This window comes from Rhinoderma darwinii, chromosome 1 (genome assembly GCF_050947455.1).
Source record: "Rhinoderma darwinii isolate aRhiDar2 chromosome 1, aRhiDar2.hap1, whole genome shotgun sequence".
NCBI lineage: Eukaryota > Metazoa > Chordata > Amphibia > Anura > Rhinodermatidae > Rhinoderma > Rhinoderma darwinii.
This window is the reverse complement of record NC_134687.1, coordinates 349,594,299-349,621,528: the sequence shown is the minus strand read 5'-3', so window position 1 is coordinate 349,621,528 and position 27,230 is coordinate 349,594,299. Positions and strand designations below refer to the sequence as shown.

The 27,230-nt window shown below is 43.2% G+C and overlaps 1 protein-coding gene across 2 annotated transcripts in view; it reads right to left on the bottom strand.

The window, feature by feature from the left end:
* Positions 1-5,753: 5,753 nt before the first annotated feature.
* IFT74 (intraflagellar transport 74) overlaps positions 5,754-27,230 on the bottom strand; it is a 150,645-nt gene continuing 129,168 nt past the window's right edge. For both annotated transcript variants that reach the window (XM_075826455.1, XM_075826465.1), the window contains exons 17-20: positions 14,757-14,920; positions 11,328-11,453; positions 7,360-7,420; positions 5,754-6,439 (exon numbers count right to left, since the gene is read on the bottom strand). In XM_075826455.1, coding sequence (XP_075682570.1) covers positions 6,324-6,439; positions 7,360-7,420; positions 11,328-11,453; positions 14,757-14,920 — 467 coding nt within the window. In that variant the 3' untranslated portion in view covers positions 5,754-6,323. The remainder of the gene's footprint in view (positions 6,440-7,359; positions 7,421-11,327; positions 11,454-14,756; positions 14,921-27,230) is intronic.

The following is a 27,230-nucleotide window of genomic DNA, read 5'->3' as shown; positions in this document are numbered from 1 at the left end:
CCGCAGGAAGAATGGTCTCTGCTTCTATTGTGGGGATGACAAGCATCAAATGAACACCTGTCCTAGGCGTAAGAATAAGCAGCCGGAAAACTTCCGCGCCTAAGTGGTCATCGGGGAGGTCACTTGGGCGCACAGGTATTTCCCGTAAATATGAAACGTAATAAAATCTTGCTTCCCTTTCAGGTCTCTTTTGGTGGTAGGTCTGCTACCGGCAGTGCCTTTGTGGATTCAGGGTCTTCTGCTAATATCATGTCTGTGGAATTTGCTATGTCTCTAGCTATGCCTTTGATTGATTTGCCTAAACCTGTCCCGGTAGTGGGTATCGACTCCACTCCTCTTGCTAATGGTTATTTTACACAGCATACCCCTGTTTTTGAACTCCTTGTTGGCTCCATGCATTTGGAGCAGTGCTCTGTACTGGTGATGCAGGGATTATCGTCCGATTTGGTTTTAGGCCTTCCCTGGTTGCAGTTGCATAATCCCACGTTTGACTGGAATACTGGGGAGCTTACCAAATGGGGTAATGAATGCTTGACGTCATGTTTTTCTGTTAATTCTATTTCTCCCTCTGAGGAGGTGAACACGCTATCTGAGTTTGTTCAGGACTTCGCTGATGTTTTCGCTAAGGAGGCCTCCGAAGTGTTACCTCCTCATAGAGAATATAATTGCGCTATCGATTTGGTACCAGGAGCTAAGCTCCCTAAGGGTAGGATATTTTTTTTTTTTTTAAATTCTTTATTTTGTTTACCCAGGAGGTCCATTTTGTAACATAAAGGGTACATAAAACAAGGCAATGCACATTTAGAGTACATACTCCGACAGCAAATGTACAAAAAGCATAAACAGCATAAATACATTGTTATACGTTAATGTTCTGATTGAAAAAGAAAAGATAATGAAAGGGGATTTCAGATCTCCAAAGTGATGCTGGAGCTGAGTTCTCAAGCTAGAGAATGAAGAAAGAAAGTGAAAGCGGGAAGGAGAAGGAGGGGACCCTCCACAGCAACCCAGAGGCTGAGGTGCTATTCAGGCTGACTAAAGGAATGTGGCTCTCGTATGATATCTTTATAGGAGTCCGAATCCTGAAAAACTATCCACTGAGACCAAGTTTGACAAAACCTGGAGCTTGAGTCGTGAATAACGGATGTCAAATCCTCCATATGCATGATGTCGTTAACCTGTGAAACCCAGAGGGATAGCGTGGGGGGAGATGGATCCTTCCAACGTAGTGGGATGCAATGACGTGCTGCCATCACTAGGAAGTGGAGCAGCGAGCGCTTATATTTGTTCACTGGGATGTCGCAGTGATGAAGAAGGAAGAGGGCCGCATCCAAAGTTATACTTGTATCTGTGACTTCAATTATCACACGTTTTATGCCTTCCCAGAATAGGGTAAGGAGGGGACATGACCAGAAGTTGTGAAGGAGGGTACCAATGTCTTGCCCATATCTCCAACACATAGGGGACGCTGTGGGGAAGATGCTATATAGGCGGGCTGGGGTCCTATACCAGCGAGAGAGTAGTTTGAAACTTGCCTCTTGGTATCTTGAGCAAATGGACGTTTTTTGAGCCATAAGGAGTATACGCTGCTCTTGTGTGGGAGAGGATATCTCCAGATCCTCTTCCCATTTTGAAATGTATGCAGGGGAGGGCCTATCGGGGGGATCCATAAGGATTTTATAGATTACGGACAATGTATGTCTAGCTAAATCAGAGCCTATACAGAGGATCTCTAGTGGGGTCTTGACTACTTGATAGGACGTAAGAGCTGAAATAGAGGCTAGAAAGTGTCGTAGTTGCAGAGAACGCCAGTGTCCCAACGGAGGAAGATCAGGAATCTGGGCCAGATCCGCAACAGAGAGCCATTCACCGTCTATCAAGAACCGATCTGCACGATACCATCCCGAGATCTGCCATGAACGGAAAATTGGGTCCGTAATGCTAATGGGAAAGGATGGATTGCCCAGTATCGGAAACATTGAGGAAGGGAGTGGCAAGCAAGATGTCCTTACCGAAGGGAGAGAGCAGCATACTAGTGTTGGGCCTATAGTAGGGTGATGGTGGAGATGTCTGAGTTGGCTACGGTGTAGCCAAGGGAGAGCCGATGGTGGAATAGAGTAGAAACTCTGCTCCAGAATCACCCAAGACTTAAATGTCGCATGTCTGCACCAATCAACTACCTGAGCAAGATGAGATGCAATGTAGTAGGTGCGGACGTCAGGGAGTGCAAGCCCTCCCGATGCCCTGGATCGACACAATAGTGTGCGGGAGAGTCGCGGAGTCTTACCATTCCAAACAAACGCAATCTGAAGAGAATTGACCGCTTTAAAGAACAAATAGCCAAGTGTTGCGGCGGAATCGCAGCAATTCTGCTGAAAAAATTGCAACTCGGAAAATAAACAAATGTATGATTACTCAGAACTCCCCTCTTCTTCCTCGAGTCCGGCCTCCTGGGATGTTTCATCCCATGTGACCGCTGCAGCCAATCACAGGCTGCAGCAGTCACATGGGCTGCAGTGTCATCCAGGGAGGCTGGACCAGACGGCAAAGGAGGGACCCGTCACAATGACAACTGCTTTCCGAAGCGGAAATTACGCATGAAATGCGGATTTTTAGACAGAATGTACTGCGGGTTCCAGGCCGAATATGCGAGATGGAAACATGTTCTGTAGAGTGATGAATCACCCTTCTCTACTATTCCAGAGTCCAGTGGCGGTTGCTTTACACCACTCCACCCAACGCTTAGCACCGCTTGCTTCGCCATGGAAACCCACACCATGAAGCACCCTGGGAATAGTTTTTGGTGCGGATGTTAAAAGTTAAATACACCTTTGAGTACTTTTTTTTTTTTTTTAATAAATAGATTAGTCAGTGTGTTTAGTGTAACTTCTTAATTAGTATTCATTAAAAATTGGTTTTACTTTTTTAGATACAGCTGTTGTGTATTCTCACCTGTATCTAGCACTAAATCCTGTTCCCGTCAGGTCCAGTGAGAGCGAGTCCTACGTGTCTCTGACACACAGGATCCACCTGTAAACTATCACATCTAAGTTCATAACTTAGATGTGATAGATTACAGGTGGATCCTGCGTGTCTCATGCTGACACTGAACCCATCAGGTCCGCGGGACTGACTGATTCAGTGAATAGTGAACGATACAGCTGTTCTGTATACTCTACACAGAACAGCTGTATCAAAAAGAAAAACTAATTTTTTATAAAAAAGCAAATTAAGAAGTCACACAAGACAAACTGACTGACCTTTTTATTAAAAAAATAAAATAAATAAGCCCTCAAAAGGTGTACATAGCCTTCAATGCCCGAGTAGGTTTGGAACCCTGCAGTCATTGAGTCAGGAGGGCGACCCCGCTCTGTAACTTTACATGGTCTTGTTAGAAAGTTGTTATGGTTCCTAAACGTTTCCACTTTGCAATAATACCACTCATAGTTGATTGCGGAAGATCTTTGAGGGAAGAAATTTCATGTACTGACATGTTGCAACGGTGGCATCCTATTACAGTACCATGCTGGAATTCAGTGAGCTCTTTACAACTACCCATTCTTTCCCAAATGTTTGTACAGGCAGACTGCATGGCTAGGTGCTTGATTTTATACACCTGTGGTAATGGGACTGAATGAAACACCTTAATTCAATGATTAAAAGGTGTGTCCCAATACTTTTGTCCATAAAGTGTACAGGTCCTTCTCAATTAATTAGAATATCATCAAAAAGTAAATTTATTTCAGTAATTCAATTCAAAAAGTGAAACTCATATATTCTATAGATTCATTACACACAGAGTGATCTATTTCCAGCATTTTTTTCTTTTAATGTTGAAGATTATGGCTATCAGTTAATGAAAAGCCAAAATTTAGTGTCTCAGAAAATTAGAATATTGGGTAAAAGTTGAAGATTGTAGCCTCATGGTGTCTCACTCTAATCCGCTAATCAACACAAAACACCTGCAAAGGTTTCCTAAGCCTTTAAATGGTCCAACAGTCTGGTTCAGTAGGCTACACAATCATGGGGAAGACTGCTGACTTGACAGTTGTCCAGAAGACAGTCATTGACACCCTCCACAAGGAGGGTAAGCCACAAAAGGACATTGCTTAATAAGCTGGTTGTTCACAGAGTGCTGTATCCAAGCATATCAGAAGCGTCTTACCTGAGCTAAGGTGAAAAAGGACTGGTCTGTTGCTCAGTAAAAGTAAATTTTGCATTTCATTTGGAAATCAAGGTCCCAGAGTCTAGAGGAAGAGTGGAGTGGCATCAATTCAAGTTGCTTGCGGTCCAGTGTGAAGTTTCCGCAGTCAGTGATGGTTTGGGGAGCCATGTCATCTGCTGGTGTTGGTCCACAGTGTTATATCAAGTCCAGAGTCAACGCAGCTGTCTACCAGGAAATTTTCGAGCACTTCATGCTTCCCTCTGCTGACAAGCTTTATGGAGATGCTGATTTCATTTTCCAGCAGGACTTGGCACCTGCCCACGCTGCCAAAAGTACCAATACCTGGTTTAATAACCACAGTATCACTGCGCTTGATTGGCCAGCAAACTCGCCTGACCTAAACCCCATAGAGAATCTATGGGGTATTGTCAAGAGGAAGATGAGAGACACCAGACCCAACAATGCAGGCGAGCTAAAGGCCGCTATCAAAGCAACCTGGGCTTCCATAACACCTCAGCAGTGCCACAGGCTGATCGCCTCCATGCCACGCAGCATTTATAACACCTCAGCAGTGCCACAGGCTGATCACCTCCATGCCACGCAGCATTTATAACACCTCAGCAGTGCCACAGGCTGATCGCCTCCATGCCACGCAGCATTTATAACACCTCAGCAGTGCCACAGGCTGATCACCTCCATGTCACGCCGCATTGATGCAGTAATTCATGCAAAAGGAGCCCCGACCAAGTATTGAGGGCATATACTGGACATACTTTTCAGTAGGCCAACATTTCGTTTTTAAAAATAATTTTTGAAATTGGGCTTATATAATATTCTAATTTTCTGAGACACTAAATTTTGGGTTTTCATTAACTGTTACTATAACCATCAACATTAAAAGAAAAAAATGCTGGAAATAGATCACTCTGCGTGTAATGAATCTATAGAATATATGAGTTTCACTTTTTGAATTGAATTACTGAAATAAATTAACTTTTTGATGATATTCTCATTGAGAAGGACCTGTATATCTTTATTGCTAACTTTAGCCTTCTTATTAAAGGTGTATAGGTGGGTTAGTATAGAACTCTTTAGTCTAAAGATAGGAAACAGTAACAAATACATGTGCTGTCCATGCAATTCTTAAAATTTCAAGTGCCACATTGCCCCCACAATGATGTCAGCTGCAATAGCCACATAATGCCATTGTCCTCCTTAACAGTACAAGACAGTTCCCCATTATAGGATCAGTCAGCCTCTGTGTCCCTATTACAGCGCAGTGCCCCTCTAACAATGCCAGCTACAAAGCTCTCGTAATCTTTCATTGTCCTCATAACAATGCCAGTTATTGTGCTTCTATAACAGTGCTAGACACTGAACCCAGTAAAACAGTAAGAGTCACAGTAGTACATGCGTCACCACTAGCAGGAAATTACATGTGAGAGGTTAAATGTCAGCCCTTGTCTAAGCGCAGCTTCGGGATACTAAATGTACAAGAGGTTGAGAACCAGAAAAAATTACAATCACTTCAAGCCTATAAATTGCTACACAATAAACAGAACTTTGTATGAAAAACAAACCACACATATAATCGAATAACTTATATTTATTCTTTAACATACAATGATACATTCTGTCAACTTTACAAACTGAAGTTATGAAATATATTTGGTAATTTGTATAAACAAAGCTTAAATACAGTAAATATATGCATGCGTTTCTTAAAGAGTCCCTGTCTCCTTTACTGACATGTTTATTTTAGTAAATACTTGTATTCCCCACGGTGTTGTTCCTCTTTTATTCCTCCTAGAAATGTATCAATAAATTGACAACTGGGTGTTACCATTCCCCTTGTCAAAGTGGTGTGTCGCTACAGTCTCACTCTGTCAGCACTGATTGGACAGCGTCAGTCTGTGTAAGGACACACCCCAACTAGTACCACTCAGTTGTCAATGTATTTATACATTTCTAGGAGGAATAACAGAGGAACGGCACAACTTAGACTTCGAAGAAAAGATGCTCCAGAGTTGTTATTTCATGAGGAATACAATTATATACTAAAACTGACATCTCATGTTAATGCTTAAGAATAAGAGCGGGTGACTATACTGCCAATAAGCTGATATTGCTGGTGGGTAGGAAGGATAAACTAGAAGGTTCAGTTCCTGGAGTTTTGCAGCCCCTCGATAAGAGTTTTATTATATTCTGCAATCTGTTTTGTTACATTCTTTGTCACTTGCTTGTAGTCACTCTCTTGGCTCTTTGAAGCTATGACTGCACAGAGATGTCAAGGAAATATTTATAATGCAACTTTCATACTGAAAGGATATGTTCACAAGTATGTATATCTCTATCTATCTAAATAACATTTTGTATAGTTTACTAATCAATGGACCAAACATCAGTTTAGTCCAGCATAAAATACTCCAAATCCTAGAACGATAAACTGGAGTTGCTTATATCCATTTACATTTAGATCACTTATTGTAGTTATTATATGGTATATTATGTAGACATAATACTGTAGAATATAATGAAGAAGCAGCAACTTTTGCAGGTTGGAGATTCCAGTAACTCTGGAATAGTGTTTGTTAGGCGTTGTTCACACCATATTTTAACAGTACATTTATTGCTTACGTTGGGAAAAACTCCCGGCATATGTGGCAAACGTCGGGCCCTGACGAGGGATTCTGTATGTCATAAAGTTGCATACATCGCCCATAGACTTCCATATTAAAAAAAATACGCATATAGCATAGTATTTGTTTCTACTGCGGGACCTCTACGTAATGAAAAGCATGGTCAGCTATGCCAGATTTATGCCAAATAGACACTTGTTTGGCATAAGTCTGGTCAATATACCCAATAGATACATCCGTTGTGTCCAGAGAGCATAAATGTACCTTTAGAAGAGCAATTCATTTTTCATGGAATTCCCCTTTACATTTTCTCTTACCTAGTATGACAAGATCTCCTGTTAAAGGAGAATGCACTGCACAGAAAAAGTTCTAGTAAGCATTGATGTGAGAAAAGAGAACAAGGAAGAAGCCATGTTGACCATGTCTTGGCCAAGGCCAAATAACTAAGGACTTCTTTCCTTTACTACTAAACAAGTACAGTTTGGAGAGTGGCTACCATCTACTATCCAGTCTTTTCATTTGTTATCCCTTATCTTTCCTAGATGCAAAGGATACATTCTTTCATTACAAAATTATTTTGCTCATGCTGTTGCCATTTTCTTTCCAGGTTTGTGAGCTGTGAATACAAAACAAAGTGAGACCTCAATAAACAGCCTTTTGGATGCACGTAGTGTTTATTCAAAGGGTAACTAAACGTTCAACCAACTTTTGACATGTCATCAACCAACTTCTGACATGTCATAGTGACATGTCAGAAGTTTTGATTGGTGGGGGTCCGAGCACTGAGACCCCCACCAATTGCTAGAACGAAGCGGCAGAAGTTTGTTGAACGTTTAGTTACCCTTTAAAAAGCACCATTAACAATATCCCCAAAGGGAAGTTTATGAGACTGCAGAAGTTGTTCAGCATTGTCCAATTTCAAGGTAAAAAGCAGCAGATCTAAAGGCTAAGAGAAATTACAGTAAAAGGGCTATTAAAAAAAGTAAACTATCTAACCCCGAGAATAGACAGGGTGGAACTTCTGAGACCTTAAAAGAAAGTAGACCCTGGTAATCGGACAGTAAGGTTCATTACAAATTTTCCCAAAGAAAAAATACAGGAAAATGTTAAGAAACATTGGCCACTTCTCCTTTAAGATCATGATAAGAGATGAATCCTGACTACTAGAGCCTCCTGTGCATATAGGAGAGGCAAGACTATCTCGAATCAGACTAAAAAACCAAGGAGAAAATACCCGGGTTTTTATCCTTGTAAGCAGTGTATGGGTTGCGCAGTCTTTAATGGGAGAGGTAACATGTTGACTGTACCTCAAAAAGTGGTTTACTGCCTACTATGCCACTGTGAAAAACACTATGTAGGTAAAACAACAAGATAAGGTCCTGTTCACAGCCATGTTGGGCTTCCGTTCATCGGTTCCGTTCGATCTTCCCATCGGAGGAACAGATGAACGGAAGGCCGAACAGAAACTATAGCTTCCATTTGCATTATCCTTGATTTCAATGTTAATGCTTCTGTTGCAGTTGGTTTTCGCTTGTTTCCGTTCTGTAAGGTTTCAGGTTTTTTTTTAGCTGAAACAATAGCGTAGTCGACTATGATTCTGCAAATAAAAAGCAAATCTTTGAAGTGACCTGTGGCCCAGGAAGAAGCCGGTTTCCCAGAAAAAACGCGCATCTGCACTACCCAGATTTAGCCATACTAATCTATTCAAATCTCCCGCTAGCCCCTTAGGCATAATGCCTAGATAGCAATTCACCGCTCATTTAGAAAATACCTAAACTATAGGAATCCAGAGAGGTGGCATGGTGTGCTATCCCTACACCATCACTATTAATTCTCCTAACACGGGGGAGTTGGGGAAAAAAAAACTGTACAGGAATACTCTGCTAAATGAATGCAGCGCAGCGCCACTTTCGCCCTTCTACTGAGATATAAAATCAGACAGTCAATAATATAGGGCATACATACTCTGCTTAAAAATGCTAGAGCCGGGCCCTTACCTCTTCACAGTTTCTCTGTTAAGGAAATTGCCTAAAAAGTTTAGAATCACAGCGTACAGAGTGGGTATGTGACTTGTATGCCACTCCAATTAAGGCCCTTTTCACACTGCGTTTTGTGGTGTCTGTCAGAGGAACGTATACTTCCGACGGATGCCCTTGCATAGGCATACATTGGCATCCATCGACGTTAGGCTCCCATGTTAAAAAAAACGTATACCATGCGGCATACGTTTTTTTACTGGATGCCTCTGTATGGAATAGTGCAGTTTGCTGCTTTGTCATACAGCAGAAAGAAACGACATATACGAGCCCGACAAAAGAACACTCTTTTGGCCTCCGTCGGATCAATGGGGGCCTATGGACTAGGGTTGCACGATGCATCGAAACTTCGATACGGTTTCGATACCGTTCACCCTCAAACGGTACAATACCGTTATTTTATGTATTTCGAAACTAAGCTTTGCGGGTGCACAGCTTAGCATTGTAACACATGAATGTAGTCAGAGCGGGGCTGCGGGTGTGTAATACAGCCATTGCTCCGCTCCTGAGTCATAACAAGTGTATGTGTGAGGTCAGCATGATGTGATGTGGCCAGCGCTGCACTAATGAGCGCCAGCACTGAAGACAGAACATGGCGGGCACACTGCAAAACACCCCATGTTCTGTCTTCAGTGCCTGCGCCGCTGCTCATTAGTGCAGCGCTGGCCGCACCACCTCATGCTGACCGCGCACACACTTCCTGTCAGAAGCAGGGCAATGGTTGTATTACACAGCTGCAGCCCTGTGGCGAAGATCAGAGAAATCTCTCATCTCCGTCGTTATTCCCCTGAATGCTGCATTGCTGCGATCAAAGCTGACCACCACCGCAGCATTCAAGGGGAAAATGAGAAGGGGTTGTGACGCGATCGAGGGACATACCATATATGGGCAGACATCCCAGGGTCCATTGAAGGACCCCAGGGCCGTCTGACCATATTTCCTGTCAGGGCATACTTGGGTATGTCCTAACAACTGCCTGTGTACTATCAGTATATAGATATATGCCAGTACATTAAAGTTTAAAAATAAGAAGTAAAAAATAATTAAAGTAATGTTAAATAAAAAAAAAACACACATTTTTTTAAAATAAAACATTAAAATAAGTCTCAATACATAAAATATACACATATTCTGTATCGTCGCGACGGTAATAAATTCATAGCGTCATTTATGATATGTACGCGGTTATAAAATAAAAACGGCTTTCTTTCACTTATTAATGTGAGGCACAAGGTATTATGAATTTTGAACCTCCATGTGCCTCACATTAATAGTAATTAACCCCATCATGTAGCTCACACATTAACCCAATGTTGCCCATTATGACTGAGGAACATGGGGTTAATTACTATTAATGTGGGGCACGTGGAGATTCAAAATTCATAATACCACGTGCCTCACATCAGAAAATTGAAGAACTTTTTTTTTTTATTGTTGGGAAAAGTATCGTTTTCGGTATAGAGTATCGCAATACTACACCAAGTATCGGTATCGAAGTCCAAATTCTGGTATTGTGACAACCCTACTATGGACACATTTAATGTATACGTAGTTTTACTGATGCATACAGCTGTGCGAAAGTAGCCAAACTCTCACTGCCGATAACTGACACAGCAAGCAGATTGTAGAATTTTTTTTCTTACTGGTGGGTAACGTGTCTTCAATTAGAGCATAGAGAATAGGTTAAGAGTTTCGTTAGATGTTTAAGAATTGATCATTATTGAGAAATAGTCACACCATCTATGCAATACTGTTTGTAAGATATAATGTACCATTAAGGGCGTTTTACGCGGACCTGTGGGAAGGAAATACCTGCCCAGGATCTCGCCACCCATAACATAAGAAACATACAGTATCCAACCTCTCTTTCGAGAGGCCCTGTAGCAACCAAATGGTCCGCTTCTCTGGTACATACAGTACACCCCTGATGACATTAATGAATTGAAATACTTGCTTGCCCTACTCGAGAGCTAAGAGCCACAGATCTAGCTTATTATATAAACCCCCCCAGCCAAAAAAAATGCCTTAAAGGGGTTGTCCACTACTAGACAACTGATGACCTATCCACCGAATAGGTCACCAGTATACGATCGGTGGGGATCCGACACTCGGACCCCACACCGATCAGATGCTTCGGCTGTCTGTGGGCACCGGATGTCATTGCACAGTATGCAATGCACGGAGCCAGAAGCAGATGGCTCCGTACATTGCATAGCGGCCATGCTGCAGAACTGCAACCCTGCTCCTATTCATTTGAATAGGAGCAGAGCTGCAGCTTGGTCCCTATTCCGTTACCGGAGCCATCTGCTTCTAGCATAGAACACAGGTGCCCGAAGGCTGCCGGAGCGGGCTGATCGGTGGATAGGTCATCAGCTGTCCGGTAGTGGACATCCTCTGTAACATTCCATAAAGGAGTATAAAAAGGGTATTCCAAGAACAGACAATACCTTGAACAGAGCTAACATGATGTTTGCTCTTTTTAGTTACCTGAGAGTGTGTTTCGTTATCCTGCAGTTGGGATTTTAGTTTTTCATTTTCAGAATTGACCTGTGCCATTGTTTTCTTAAAAGTGTCTCTGCGTTTGGTTAAAATTATTTTATCTTCATGAAGTTTCTGATAAAAACAAGGGAAAAATGTTAAATTACATACGGTAATATTAACTTATTTTTCATTCGATGATAAATAAGACATTAACAGGTTTGCACATACATTTGTTTTCTCAACCCACTGCCAATATCTTGTATCACGGCTTGCGTTACATATTCACTGTATAATCTCACACAGAATGCTTTTTTGTTTTCTTTGACTGGTATTAAAAGGGAATCTGTCCTGTCAGCTATGGTTCCCTATTAGAGGGTACCATACAATAGGGCCAGGTGTGCACACATACAAACACACACACACATATACATATATATACATACACACATATACATATTGTATATGTGGTAATTTAAATGCCTGTGCTAGAGGCGGTTACAGCAGTTCAAAGTACTCATGAGATGTAGCATTCGTCCGCCCTCCTGCCACTCTCCTGCGTGTTGCGATGACTATCAGTAAGGTAGGCATTTGAATTGCAAAATACATATTTAGGCTCTGCGTCATTAGCCCTATTATATGGTGTCCTGAGATTCCTTGTATATTAGTAGTTAAAATGTCACTAAATAGTAGAGCCAGACAAAAGAATACAATTGCGTTTAGCCAGCATTGATGATAGAGAAGGTCCTATTTTGTTTTATTTTAATGTAATATCAAAGTTATTTTACTTTGCTTACCACTGTAGCAACAAAAAAAAATAAAAAAAAAATATGGCCAGCTCAGATAATGGGTTTACATGCTAAGTTTTACCCTATATCATACCAAGTCCCAAATAATAATAGGGTTGTCTATAATGGACAAATTCTTGTTGCTAGAGTCCCCTAATAATAGTAATAATAATAAGGGGATCACAAAGTGCGTTGCTGCTGTGACCATCAGTGATCACCTGTAATTTGCGGGGGAACCCAGAAGTACTCCTGAAGCAGAGCCTCTCTCTGCTCTGGCTAGATGAAAATACTAAATAGGGGACCTCCAAAACTTTATTTTACAATGGGTTTTCTAAATCAGATGACAACTCTGCGAGGGCTAGTTTGGGCATAAGTTGAAGACAAATTGGTTGCTAGTGTCCTGCTGCCTAACAACCCTGTTTAAAGGGCTAATGGCTGTGTATGTCTAGAACATGGGTCTCAAGCACGCGGTCCACATGCCGCCCCTGATGCTGTCATCTGCGGCCCGTGGGACACAGAGCCGCTAGTATCAGCTCTGCTCCGGTACTCTGTGAAATCCCTGACATCGCTGTCCATATATGGACAGTTTTGTCAGGGTCTTCCCCATGAATGCATACGTGATGTCTGGGGCTTCCCCCAGAGACTGAGTCCTGGGCAGAGAGCTAGTATCGGCTCTGCTCCGGGACTCTGTGGAATCCCCTGACATCGCTGTCAATGAATGGACACGCAATGTCTGGGGCTTCCCCAGAGCCTGAGTACCGGGCAGAGCGCTAGCATAGGCTCTGCGCCGGGACTCTGTGGAAATCCCTGACATTGCTGTCCTTATATGGACAGTTTTGTCAGGGTCTTCGCCAGAGCAAAGTCCCAGGCAGAGCGCTAGTATATGTTCTACTCCGGGACTCTGTGGAATTCCCTGACATCGCTATCCATATATGGACAGTTTTGTCAGGGTCTTCCCCAGAGCAGAGTCTCGGGCAGAGCGCTGGTATCGGCTCTGCTCCGGGACTCTGTGGAATCCCGACATCTCTGTCAATGAATGGACACGCAATGTCTGGGGCTTCCCCAGAGCCTGAGTACTGGGCAGAGCGCTAGCATAGGCTCTGCTCCGGGACTCTGTGGAATTCCCTGACATCGCTGTCTATTTATGAACAGCGATGTCTAGGGCTTCCCCAGAGCTGGACAGTGACGTCAGGAGCACAGCTGGAGTCCCAGTAGGAGCGCTAGTAGCGCTCTGCCCGGGACTCCAGCTCTGGGGTTGCCCCTGACATCTGTGTCCATATATGAACAGTGATGTCAGGAGCAGAGCTGTAATCCCAGGCAGGGTGCTAGAAACAGCTCTGCTCCGGGACTCCAGCTCTGGGCAAGCCCCTGACATCACTGTCCAAGTATGGACACTGATGTCAGTTGCTTCCTCAGAGTTCCGGAGCAGAGCCTATACTAGTGCTCCGCCCTGGGACACCAGCTCTGGGGTTGCCCCTGACATCCCATTCCAGTCCAGGAGGATCCCTTGATGTTACTGTGTATGAACAGTGACATTAGGGGCTCCTCCAGCAGGGGAATCCCTGGCCAAAGCGTCGGCAACGCTCTGGCTGGGATTCCACTCCTAGAGGGAGCCCCAATGGAGCTATCTAGTGGGGGTGTCTGTGTCACTATCCACAAGGGGTGTGTGTGGCATTATCTACAGAGGACACTGTGGCAGCATCTACAGAGGGCACTGTGGTAGTATCTACAGAGGGTACTGTGGCATTATCTACAGAGGGTACTGTGGCATTATCTACAGAGGGCACTGTGGCATTATCTACAGAGTGCACTGTGGCATTATCTACAGAGGGCACTGTGGCATTATCTACAGAGGGCACTGTGGCAGCATCTACAGAGGGAACTGTGGCAGTATCTACAGAGGGCACTGTGGCATTATCTACAGAGGGCACTGTGGCATTATCTACAGAAGGCACTGTGGTATTATCTACAGCGGGCACTGTGGCAGTATCTACAGAGGGCACTGTGGCAGTATCTACAGAGGGCACTGTGGCAGTATCTACAGAGGGCACTGTGGCAGTGTCTACAGAGGGCACTGTGGTACGATCTAAAAAGGGGCTGCCTAATTTTGACATTTGTGTGTCTGCCAAACGCTGCCAACTGATCTGCTGGACTGCATTTAGCGACACTTAAAACTGGATTGTTGAAATAAGCACGTGGAGAACTCTCGCAAATTTCCGGTAAGTTTAAACCTAGCGCTATTATTATAGTAATGTAGTATTGTTATAGTAGTTCAAATAACGAATTAATTAACAATAATTTTGTAATGTATCAAATTTGAAAGTAATGCGGGCCGTCAACTTCACATTTTTTTCTATATGTGGCCCACTTACCCGGCCGAATTTGTGACCCCTGGTCTAGAACATGCGGTCTTATATCACCACTGTGCTGCTAGGAGAGAAGCAGATTGTTCGTAATCACACTATGCCATACCCGATCTCAGTCGGAGTTATTCGAGGTACAAATAACTAATCTTACCATTTTCATTTAGATAAGCCACCGATAGCCTGGAAGGAGGCGGACGTAACGATGTTGGCGATCTGTGGCTGCACATACTTTTCTACCCGCTTATACAATACCTGGAGCAGAGCAAACAATTTTAAGCCATTACCTTTTTCTTTTCATCTGCTGAGGCTCTGAGGGCATCCAAGTCGCTGTATGTTTTTAATCCTTCAGACATTTGTTGGTTTTTTTCCTTCAGGGATGTCATCTCGCTGTTTATCTTGGATTCCAGCTGCTCCACTTTCTGAAGATCCTGTTGTAAGCGCTGGCTCTCTGAGGGAACACATACATAATTCAATATGCAAACATTTATTAGACTTTAGGTGCAATGGAAAACAAAACCTGAAATATAATTCTATTGGTATAAATATTAAAGTCAGGAATTTTTACACACGTTTCATAGATAAACTGAGATCATTTATTGCTAGCATCATATTCTTGTGCGATTTGTGTGCCTCCATGCCGCCTATTGCTAACACTACAGTACTGAGTGCAATAGTCACAGTGTTTTACATGCAGTATAAAAAAATGGATGAATGTGATTTATTGAAGCAAATGGAAGAAAAACAGTTGTGACATTTCAGGAAAACAATCCGCTTTTTGCTTCTTAGAGTCAGTCTGGCTGCCAAAGGACGACAACAATTATTTTTTGTATATTACCGCAATACTGCTAAAATTATTCAAAACTGACAAATCAAATATTTGTTTTGTTTTAGCTTACAAAAATCAAAAAATCGGGTATTTTGGTTTCCTTTTACACGTCATATTGAAACAACCCTTGCCCATATGCCCTGCTAGGGCAAATTGACATCATGAGGGGGGACCCCCTCTATGAACCAGAATGGGAAGCCACTTAGGCGGACCTGGCGCGTCCATGTATTACATGAACGGCCACTTATGTAATGACCGCTGCAGGGAAAATGTATAGCCTGACAGGGCTTTTTGTTTTGTAAAAGGGGAATCTACATGCGGCTGCAAATTTAAGGCTTCGTTCACATCTGCGCTAGGGCTCCGTTCCGACAGAGCTTTCCGTCGGAACGAAGCTCTGACAGACACAAACGGAAGCCAGAGGTTTCATCACCATTGATTACAATGGTAACGGATTCGGTGCTAATGGTTTCAGTTTGTCTCCGTTGAGCAAGGGTTCTGTCGTTTTGACGGAATCAATACCGTAGTCGACTACGCTATTCATTTCCTCAAAACGACAGAACCCTTACATAACGGAGACAAATGGAAACCATTGGCACCGGATCCGTCACCATTGAAATCAATGGTGATGGAAATGAAAACCTCTGGTTTCCGTCAGGGATCCGTTCTGACGGAAAGCTCTGACAGAACGGAGCTCTAGCGCAGATGTAAACGAAGCCCAATTGGTTTGCAATAGGGAAACTAGATTTGCCCAAAATGGGCTATATACAGTGGAAATAATTTTGCACTGTTCGGGAGTACATTGTATATTCTTGATACATAATAAGTACAAAATATATAAATTAAATAACTAAAAAACACTGATATAGCGGTTCCGTCTCTGACCTCCCATTGAAATCAATGGGAGACAGAGAAAGCGTTTTTCGCTGCGTCTTTAGCACGAAGCGCTCAATGGCTGCGGCCAAAAAACAAAGCAAAAACTGTGGCAAGAAAGTGCAGGCAGATTTACTCTGTGTGAACAGGGCCTAATTTGGAGGTCTGTTCCGTTAAAATCTTCTTTCTCACACTTCTGTCTCTGTGTAATGTCGGGGTAGGGAGACAGACAGGTGAGCCCTAATCTACCCACCACTCAGTCCCTGCCTATTTGCAACGACCCGCCCTAGGCGACGGGGTACAACTGGGCGACGGTCCCTACACTCAATAGGTGCACGACAGACAAACAGACAAGGGTACAAAGAAGCCAGGGAAATGGGGAAGTTGCCCACGGGAACACCGTGAGCAACAAGCGAGGTGAACGAGCCAAGTCAAACCAGGAGATGAGCGAGGTACAAAAACGCAGAGCAGAAGAGTGGTCAGAAAAGCCAAGGTCAATAACAAGCAGAGGGTCAGTAGTTCAAGCAGCAGCAGCAGAGCCAGGAAACAAGCAGAGAAGAATCACAAGCAAAGGAGGAACAGGAAAGGCAGGTATAAATAGACAGAGGGCGGGAGCTAGCTCCATCTGGCCAGGCTGTGATAGGCTCTCCCACTCCTAAGCCTGCCATCCTGGGTGGTGGAAGATGGAGTCAGTCTCACAGACATAGAAGCAGGTGCAGACTGATTACCTATGGGCGTTGACACAGAAGCTGTGTCTGGCAGATCCTTTACACTCTGTTGTAGTTACTGCAAGAGACAGGTATCTATGACAAACTAGAAAAGTGGAGGTCAACCCTAAACGTACAGGGGCTTCAAAGGTTGCCTATGACTCATGATTAACGCCCAGTTGGTAAAAAGTAAAAACACGCCAGTTGTCTATTAAGAAACAAATTAGCATAAATCTAAAATTGCTCATAACTTGCCCAAAAATAATCGTTTTTCAAAATAAAAGCCACTGCTGTTATCTACATTACAGCGCCGATCAGATTATGTAGGAGATAGGGCACTTATAATGTGGTGACAGAGCCTCTTTAAATTCAGTCAGCATCAGTTCAAGGGCTAGGTGCTCACACATATATGACCTATTTACACCTGCGGCACGCATTTTCTACATATTTTTATTAGGCTAAAAATTTTATCAGATTGTCTGAGATTTTTGGAGATGAGAGAGATATCACAGTGCCACCATAAGAGAGGAGAAAACAGAGTAGCCCTTCTGTTCTTTATGGTTGGGCAGAGCACAGAAGCACTCATGTCTCATCAGATCTAGCGGTCCCATATACATTTTCCATTCCCTGCGGGCTGCTATATGGGCATCGCTGAACTAGAATATCAATATACAAAAACGCCATACAAGTACTGAATCTCAGGTATTATTAAATTGTACAACTGGGTGCCACCATTCCCCTCGTCAATAGGATGTGAACCCCACACAGTCTGGCACTGACTGGACAGTGTCAGAGTGCGTAGAGACAGGTCTCATTCACATGGGGAATGAGAACACCCAGTTGTCAATTTATTCATACATTTCCTGGAGGGATAACAGAGGAACAGCCCAGCACAGAGTACTAAGAATAGATGCTCCAGAACTGTTATTTCACGGCGGTACAAGTATTTACCAAAACAAAACATGTCATAGAGCTAACAGATCCTTTGTAAAGAGAATTTCCACCAAAAACCTAAACCAATACCATTTAGTAATTATGTTTCTTTACTTCGAGACAATAGCATTTTTCTGTTGTGTCGGGCACTCTTGCAGCAGTGACAACAGGAAATGCAGTGTCCGAGAAGCTACTTCAAAACAGACAACGCAACCAATGTGCCTGCATTTCCTTTTGTTAGCTATTTCTAGCTTCTAATTCCCCAGTATATATTTGGCCATTTTTACGTTTTGGATATTGCTCCATGACACACAGTTATACTATAAAATTACAAAAAAAATTAAAAAAAAAAAACCTCCTCGAAGCCGGCAAAATATACCCGCAAGGAATGTGGAAAACATTTTACTCCACACTGTTTAGAATATACTGGTATACTGGCGCCTTGCCTTTTTCTTTTATTATTATTATCAACAATAATTACATGTTTCTCCCTGACAAGATTTAGAAATCAGGCTGTATGCATTATAATTTATCTTACCCCAACAGGGTTAGCAAAGAAGTTGCCGCTACAGAATAAAAAATAAATAATAGCTGTAGTCAGGAAGAGGATACAGGCCAGTTCCTTGAGATATGCGGAGAAGGTATGTACAAAGTAATCCAGCCTGAGACCAAACTTCTTGACCCCAGAAAAAAACATCTGAGAAACAATAGCAGTAGTGAAATTGTTTACTCTGGGCAGCTTCCTTTTTCTTCTGCGGAGCTGATGATTTTTTTTTTCTTTCACCGGGCAAGCCATTAAAAGATGTTTAGACATTTCATCTTGACTATACTGTTTGGATCCAAATTTAGTTGTCACACTGCAAACACACTCCACTGCCATAAATGTAAGCTGCAGAATGAGACACCAAGTTATTTAAACTGCCCAAATTTTACAGACTCGTGTCAGTTTACACCTACTTAGAATAACCATACTCTCTCTCTGAAAAAAAACCTAAAAAAAAACATTTTCAAACAGCTTCAAGTGGAGCTCTCTTTACAGGAGCTTTGTGGAGGTTATACCGTATATACCGTATTTTTCGGACTATAAGACGCACCCAGGTTTTAGACAACAGAAAATAGGAAAAAAATGTAATATTTTACTACTTTTACAAACAAAGAACTATTGGTTAAAAAAAAAAAAAATTGTTCCATTTCGCTACATTCTGAGAGCCATAACTTTTATATTTTTTCATAATTTGAGCGGTGTGAGGGCTTATTTTTTGCGGGACGAGCTGTAGTTTTCATTAGCACCATTTTTTGGTACATACGATTTTTTTTTATCACTTTTTAGCACTATGGTGACCAAAAAACAACGATTCTGGGGTTTTCATTTCTTTTTACGCCGTTCACTGTGCGAGTCAAATAATGCTATATTGTAGACTTTTCGGACTTTTACGGATGCAGCGATACCATTTTTTTTTATTTTTACATTGTGCTTGGGGAAAAAATGGGAAAAGTTTTTTAACTTTTAATAGTTTTTTACACTCCTGAAAATGTATCTAACTTTTTTTTTTTACACATTTTATTAGTTCCCCTAGGGGAATTGAACCAACGATCGTCAGTGTATTGTAGCAGCGATCATTAGATCACTGGTACAATACACTGCAATAAATGGATGAGTTACGGAAACAGCATAACTCGCTGAGCTACGCTGTTTCCGTAACTCCCATAGTAGTGAATGGCAGTTACAGAAGCAGCAAAGAATGCTATGCTGTTTCCGTAACTACTATTCAGTTCTATGGGAGTTACGGAAACAGCGTAGCTCAGCGAGTTACGCTGCTTCCGTAACTTGACCATGTACACTGTTTTCGTAGCTACCGAGTTCTGGAAACAGCATAACTCACGGTGCTACGCTAATTCTGTAACTCCCATTCACTTCTACGGGAGTTCCGGAAACAGCGTAGCTCAGCGAGCACTCCGCTGTTCCCGGAACTCCCGACCACCTAAACAGGAAGTGGTTGGGAAACAGCGGAGCCGAGTTAGATAGAACTGGGTTTAGGGGCCCCGTTCTAGAGATAGGTGCGGGTCCCAGAGGTGGGACCCGAATCTATCTGACATTTATGACATATCCTGTGGATATGTCAAATATCCTTCATGGGAAGACCCCTATAAATGTCGTGGTCGCTGTTGACCGCAATTGCTGTTCCTGGCCGTTAGAGCAGCATGTCAGAAGTAAAACACAGCTGACACCAGCAGTGTATGGAGCGGGCTCAGCGCGTGAGCCAGCTCCGCTGCAAACATCATCCCCACCCCGTTCCATGATGTCCCGGCACATCATGGGTCGGGAAGGGGTTAAGTAAGAAGCGGTCAGGGGGCCCCGCGCTGCCGGATCCCTTGACTGCCAACTATAAGACGCAGAGACCTTTTAGCAAGATTTATTCTTGCTAAAAAACGGTGTCTTATAGTCCAAAAAATACGGTAATTGGCTGCATGTAGCACTATTAGGCTGTGTTCACATGGGGCGGATACGCTACGTAATAGAAAGCAGCGTACCCGTCCTGTGCGCCGCAGGGAATTCCGGGCGAAAAATGTGTTTCGAAACTGTGGAGCAGTTTTTCGCCTGGAATGTCTGCTGCGAAAAACCGCAAAACTTAATCGGCCGGCTAGCAGACCAGAATCCTGGGATGACGTTTCATCCCAGGAGACCTTTGCAGCCTGTGATGGGCTGCAGCGGCGGTCACAAGGGATGAAGCGTCATCCCAGGTGGCTGGCCCTCTGATGTCATACAGGTCTGCCTCCTGGGATGATGTTTCATCCCATGTGACCGCCACTACAGCCTGTGATGTGGTGGTCACATGGGATGAAACGTCATCCCAGGAGGCCGTGCTGGGGGAAGAAACACAAACTATAAGATTTGTTTTTTCTGAATTGCGTTCTTTAGCGACAATACTGCTGCAGACTTAAATGGATTCCTATAGCCCAAAATCTATAGGGTTCTAAATAGGAGCTATACTTACACGCTGCCTGAGAGTTAACTGGACCTAAAGGCACACTTTTATATAAAAAATGTCCTAAAAGTTTTGCATTGAGTACTAACAGGTTCTAATCACCCACAAATATTTTTTGTAAGAACACCATTATCAGTGTTTTCTCCATTGTTATTATTTTGTTATATTTTATGTATACAAACATTAAAAGTTATATTTTAATAGGGGTTCCACCCTGCTACTAGTATACAAAAAACGCAACAAGTGCTATTTGTTGCTGGTTTTACCTCCCCAATGAACTCAATGGGGAAACCCCGCAACAAATAAGCAGCGTTTACGTCAATACAATTGACATGCTGCGGAATAAAACTCTGCACCACAGGTCAATTTCTGAGTGTTTTTTCCGCTCAGTATTTCCTCAGCGTGTGGATGAGATTTGTTTTATCGCATCCACTTTGCTGCTACTGTATTTGCGGATTATTTAAGCAGTATTTACGCAATGTGTGAACTGACCCTTCTGTTGCGGCAATTTAGGGCTCACTTCACAAAAGGAAGGGGTCATGCACAGGGCATGTTCCAGCATGCCCTATGCTCCTCAGCATTATAAACATGTGGCATGGCATGGGGAGAGATGCATTAGCTCACCTCTATAAGGTCTTCAAGAGAGTTAACAAGAAAACAAAGCCACAAAATGCTATATACAACAGTTATCCTGAAGTGGAGTATCAATTTCACACTTAACCCCTTCCCTCTTTAGCCACTTTTGACCTTCCTGACAGAGCCTCATTTTTCAAATCTGACATGTTTCACTTTATGTGGTAATAACTCCGGAATGCTTTCACCTGTCCAAGTGATTCTGAGATTGTTTTCTCGTGACACATTGGACTTTATGTTACTGTCAAAATTTGCTCGATATGTTCAGTATTTAATTGTCAAAAACACCAAAATTTTGCGAAAAAATTAGCCTTTTTCTAAATTTAAATGTATCTTCTTGTAAGACATGTAGTTATACCACACAAAATTGTTGCTAATTAACATCCCCCATATGTCTACTTTACGTTTGCATCGTTTTTTGAACATCGTTTTAGAAGTGACCCCATTTTGGAAACTACACCCCTCAAGGCATTTATTAAGGGGTGTAGTGAGCATTTTCACCTCACAGGTCTTTTCCATAAATGATTGGATTGCGGATGGTGCAAAGCAAAAATTTCAATTTTTCTCTATATATGCTATTTCAGTGGCAAATAGGTCGTGCCCAGCTTATGCCACTGGAGACACACACCCCAAAAATTGTTAAAAGGGTTCTCCCGGGTATGACGATGCAATATATGCGGAATTAAACTGGTGTTTGGGCACACTGTAGGGTTCAGAGGGGAGGGAGCACCATTTGGCTTTTGGAGCGTGGATTCTGCTTGGTAGTAGTTTTGTTTGGAGTCTTACTGGTGTTTCCGTTTATAATGTGGGGTACATGTAAGCTGGGCAGAGCACATAAGGGGCATAGTCAAGTGGTATAATAATTGGGTTAAAAAAAACAGTAAAATAATCCAATCCTGTTGCTCTGTGAAGCAATCCTTTCTGCACAGGCCAGTGTCGCACTGATAAATGTCCTTCCTTATCCCCCTTTTGGTCCACACTCCGCACCTTTGCAGTTTGGGGAATTTTGCTGGGAAAGTGTTGCCCTGGTATAATACGGGCACCCTCACTTCCAGCAGATATGTTTGGGCCCTCCCCTTCTTGATAATGCGCCTCTTGAAACAGAAGAAATGTTCCCCTCGGGCCGACACAACTGCATATTTTTTATTTCCGGACTTATGGAAGCCTTAACTAATTTTATTTTTTGATAGACGTAGTGGTATGAGGGCTGTTTTTTTGCGGGATGAGCTGTAGTTTTTATTGGTACCATTTTGGGGTACGTGCGACTTTTTGATCACTTTTTATCCTATTTTTTGGGAGACAAGCACCAAAAAACTGCAATTCTGCCATAGTTTTTTTTATACAGCGTTCACCATGCGTTATAAACTACATGTTAACTTTATTCTGCGGGTCAGTACGATTCCAGCAATACCAAATTTATAGCACTTTTTTATGTTTTACAACTTTTTGCACAATAAAATTACTTTTGTAAAAAGAATGCATTTTTCTGTCGCCAAGTTGTAAGCGTCATAACGTTTTAATTTTTTCATCGATGGAGCTGTATGAGAGCTATAGTTTTTATAGGTATCATTTTTGGATACATCCGACTTTTTGCTCACTTTTTATTCCAATATTTGTAGGGCAAAGTGACCAAAAACCAGAAATTCTGGTATAGTTTTTTTTACTCCATTCACCACGTGGAATAAATAACATAATATTTTTATAGTTCAGGCGGTTATGGACGCGGAAATACCAAATATGTATGGTATATTTATTTTTTTCAATAATAAAGGACTTGATAAGGGAACAGGGCGATTGTGTTTTATTACTTGAAACTTTTATTATATGTTTTAAAACTTTTTTTTTTTACACTTTTTTTTCAAGTCCCACTAGGGGACTTGAAGGTCCAACTGACCTATGTAGTGCAATGTATTAGATCTGTCAGTCATTCACTGACAGCAAGCCGATTAGACTTCGCCTCCCGGCCGGGGCCTGGTCGGCTTCCGTAATGGCAGAGCAGCAGGCCATTGTTAGGTCTCCTGTTGCTATAGCAGCAGTTGCCAGTCCTGATTGCATGGCAGGGCCGGCGATCTGCTAGCAACCTCTAAGATGCAGTAATCGCTGCATCTAAGGGGTTAATGGCAGGGATCGGAGCTAGCTCCTGTTCCTGCCGTTACAGGTGGATGTCAGCTATAACATACAGCTGACATCCACCACTGATGACGCCGGCTCAGCTCCTGGCGGGTTCTGGAAGGCTTCCGTGCTAGGTAGACCGGGAATGTCCAGTGAGGTCCGATGAGAAGCAAACAGCTTAAATGCAGCGATCGAGTTTGAGCGCTGCATTTAAGGGGTTAATGGCAGGGATCTAAGCTCATTTCGGTCCCCACCATTACAGCTGGATGTTAGAGGTAAGATACCGCTGACATCCGGCGATGGTGGCACCGACTTAGCTTCTGAGTCGGTGTCCACCATTTGTCTTATAGAAAGGCAAAATGTGGGAAGCACTAGCTTTCTATGACGTATACATAAGACAAATGTCGGGAAGGGGTTAAAAGCCCTCTTCATATCACGTTTATGAACTACATCTCTAGTGTACATTGGGAAAGCTCACGACATACACGATAAACGTGTCCATAGGGCTCCATTAGTCCGCCGGTGGCCAAAAGAATGTCCTTTTGGCCTCTGTCAGGCTGGGATACGTTGGTATACCTTTGTTTGAAGGATGGAATAGCACAGTAGACTACGCTATTCAATACTTAGGGATCCTGCTAAAAAACAAATACTGTGAGGCATATATATTTTTTAACATGGGAGTCAATGGGTGATTGATGCCACAGATATAACATAGTTAGTACGGTTGAAAAAAGACACATGTTCATCAAGTTCAACCAAGGGATGGGAAAAGGGAAGGTAAAAATTTCTACACATAAGGCCTCATGCACACGACCGTAAAAACTCCCGTTATTACGGGTCGTAAATACGACCCGTAATAACGGGCTCATAGACTTCTATTGGCCACGGGTACCTTCCCGTTTTCTCACGGGAAGGTGCCCGTGCCGTTGAAAAAGATAGAACATGTCCTATTTCAGGCCGTAATAACGGCACGGACAGTCCATAGAAGTCTATGGAGCTCTCGTAATGACGGGTGGCTACATGTGTGCACCCGTCATTACGGCAGCGTTGCTAAGCGACGTCAGTAAATAGTCACTGTCCAGGGAGCTGAAAGAGTTAACTGATCGGCAGTAACTCTTTCAGCACCCTGGACAGTGACTACCGATCAGAATAAACCTGTAAAAAATAAAAATAAAAGACGTTCATACTTACCGAGAACTTCCTGCTTCCTCCAGTCCGGTCTCCCGGCCGTTGCCTTGGTGACGCGTCACTCTCTACATCCGGCCCGACGTCCTGGATGACGTTTCAGCCCATGTGACCGCTGCAGCCAATCACAGGTCAATCACAGGCGCAGCGGTCACATGGACTGCCGCGTCATCCAGGGATGTCGGGCTGGATGTGAAGAGAGGGACGCGTCACCAAGACAACGGCCGGGTAAGTATGAATTTCTTTAACTTTTATTACAGAAAGGGCTGTCCCTTCTCTCTATCCTGCACTGATAGAGAGAAGGGGCTGCTGATTAGTGCAGTGCTATTTTGCCGCCAAAAACGTGCCCGTAAATACGGGTGGAATACGGGTGACACCGGACCCATATTTACGGGCACGGGTCCGTAAATACTGGTACAAAACGGGTCGAATACGTGTGACACCGGACCCGTATTTACGCCAGTATTTACGGGTGGGAAAAAATACGGTCGTGTGCATGAGGTCTAAGAGCTTATATTTTTTTGTTCTAGGAAATTATCTAAGCCTATTTTAAAGCCATCTACTGTCCCTGCTGTGACCAGCTCCTGCGGTAGGCTATTCCATAGATTCACAGTAAGGGCTTATTCAGACGAACGTGATATATGTCCGTGCAACGCAAGTGATTTTCACGCGCCTCGCACGGACCTATGTTAGTCAATGGGGCCGTTCAGACAGTCCGTGAGTTTCACTCAGCGTGTGTCCGCTGCGTAAAACTCACGACATGTCCTATATTTGTGCGTTTTTCACGCATCACGCACCCATTGAAGTCAATGGGTGCGTGAAAATCACGCGCAGCACACGGAAGCACTTCCGTGTGATGTGCGTGATTCGCACAACAGCAGTAAAAACTATGAATGTAAACAGAAAAGCTCCCCGTGCTTTTCTGTTTACAAACATACAGAGTGTCAAAATGGTGGCGGCTGCGTGAAAATCACGCAGCCACGCATCATACGCTGCTGACACACGGAGCTGTTATGTACCTTTTGCGCGCGTGCAAAACGGCACGTTTTTTGCGCGCGCAAAACGCACACGCTCGTGTGAATCCGGCCTAAAGAAGGCTTGTCGCCTCTGCAGGTTGAACCTTTTTTCTCCAGACGGAGGGAGTGCCCCCTTGTTTTTTGAGGGGGTTTTACAAGGAACAGGATTTTACCATATTTTTTTGTATGTGCCATTCATATATTTATATAAGTTAATCATGTCCCCCCTTAGTCGTCTTTTTTCAAGGCTAAATAGATTTAATTCTTTTAAATCTTTCCTCATAACTTAGATTCTACATGCCCCTTATTAGCTTCGTTGCTCTTCTTTGTATTTTTTCTAACTCCAGGGCATCCTTTCTATGAACTGGAGCCCAGAACTGAACTGCATATTCTAGATGAGGCCTTACTAATGTTGTAAAGGATCTGCCAGACACAGCTTCTGTGTCGACGCCCGTGGTTAATCAGTCTGCACCTGCTCCTAGGTCTGCTAGAGTGACTCGATCTTTTACCACTCAGGCTGGTAGGCTGAGGAGTGGGAGAACCTATTGCAGCCTGGCCAGACGGTTTTAGCTCCCGCCCTTGGTCTATTTATACCTTCATTTGCTGTCTGTCCTTTGCCTGTGTTTCTTGTGTTTCCTGGCTCTGCTGTTCCTACTAATACCATTGACCTCTGCTTCATATTGACCCTGCTTGACTGACTATTCTCCTGTTCTGCTTTTGTTACCGTGTACTCTCCAGGTTTGACTCGGCTCGTTCACTACTCTGTTGCTCACTGTGTTTCCGTGGGCATCTGCCCCTCTTCCCTTGCTTCTGTGTTCCCTTGTCTGTTTTGCTTGTTGTTCACATTGTTAGCGTAGGGACTGTCGCCCAGTTGTACGCCGTCGCCTAGGACGGACTGAGCAAGTAGGCAGGGACTGAGTGGCGGGTAGATTAGGGCTCACCTGTCTGTCTCCCTACCCCGACATTACAAATGCTTTGTAAAGTGGTAATATTATATCTGTCCCGTGAGTCCATGCCTCTTTTAATACACGACAATATCTTGCTGGCCTTTGAAGCAGCTGATTGACATCGCATGCTATTATTTAATTTATGATTTACAAGTATACCCAGTTCCTTCTGAACAAGTGACTCTCCCAGTGTAGCTCCCCCTAGGACATATGATGCATGCAGGTTGTTGGTACCCAGATGCATAACTTTACATTTATCTACATTAAACTTCATCTGCCAAGTGGACGCCCAAACACTTAGTTTGTTTAAATCCGCTTGCAATTCACAAACATCTTCCATAGTCTGAACTATATTACATAGCTTGGTGTCATCTGCAAAAATAGAAATAGTGCTATTAATCCCTTCCTCTATATCATTAATAAATAAGTTGAATAATAGTGGTCCCAGCACTGAACCCTGGGGTACACCACTTATTACCGGGGACCATTCAGAGTAGGAATCATTGACCACAACTATCTGGATACGGTCCTTGAGCCAATTC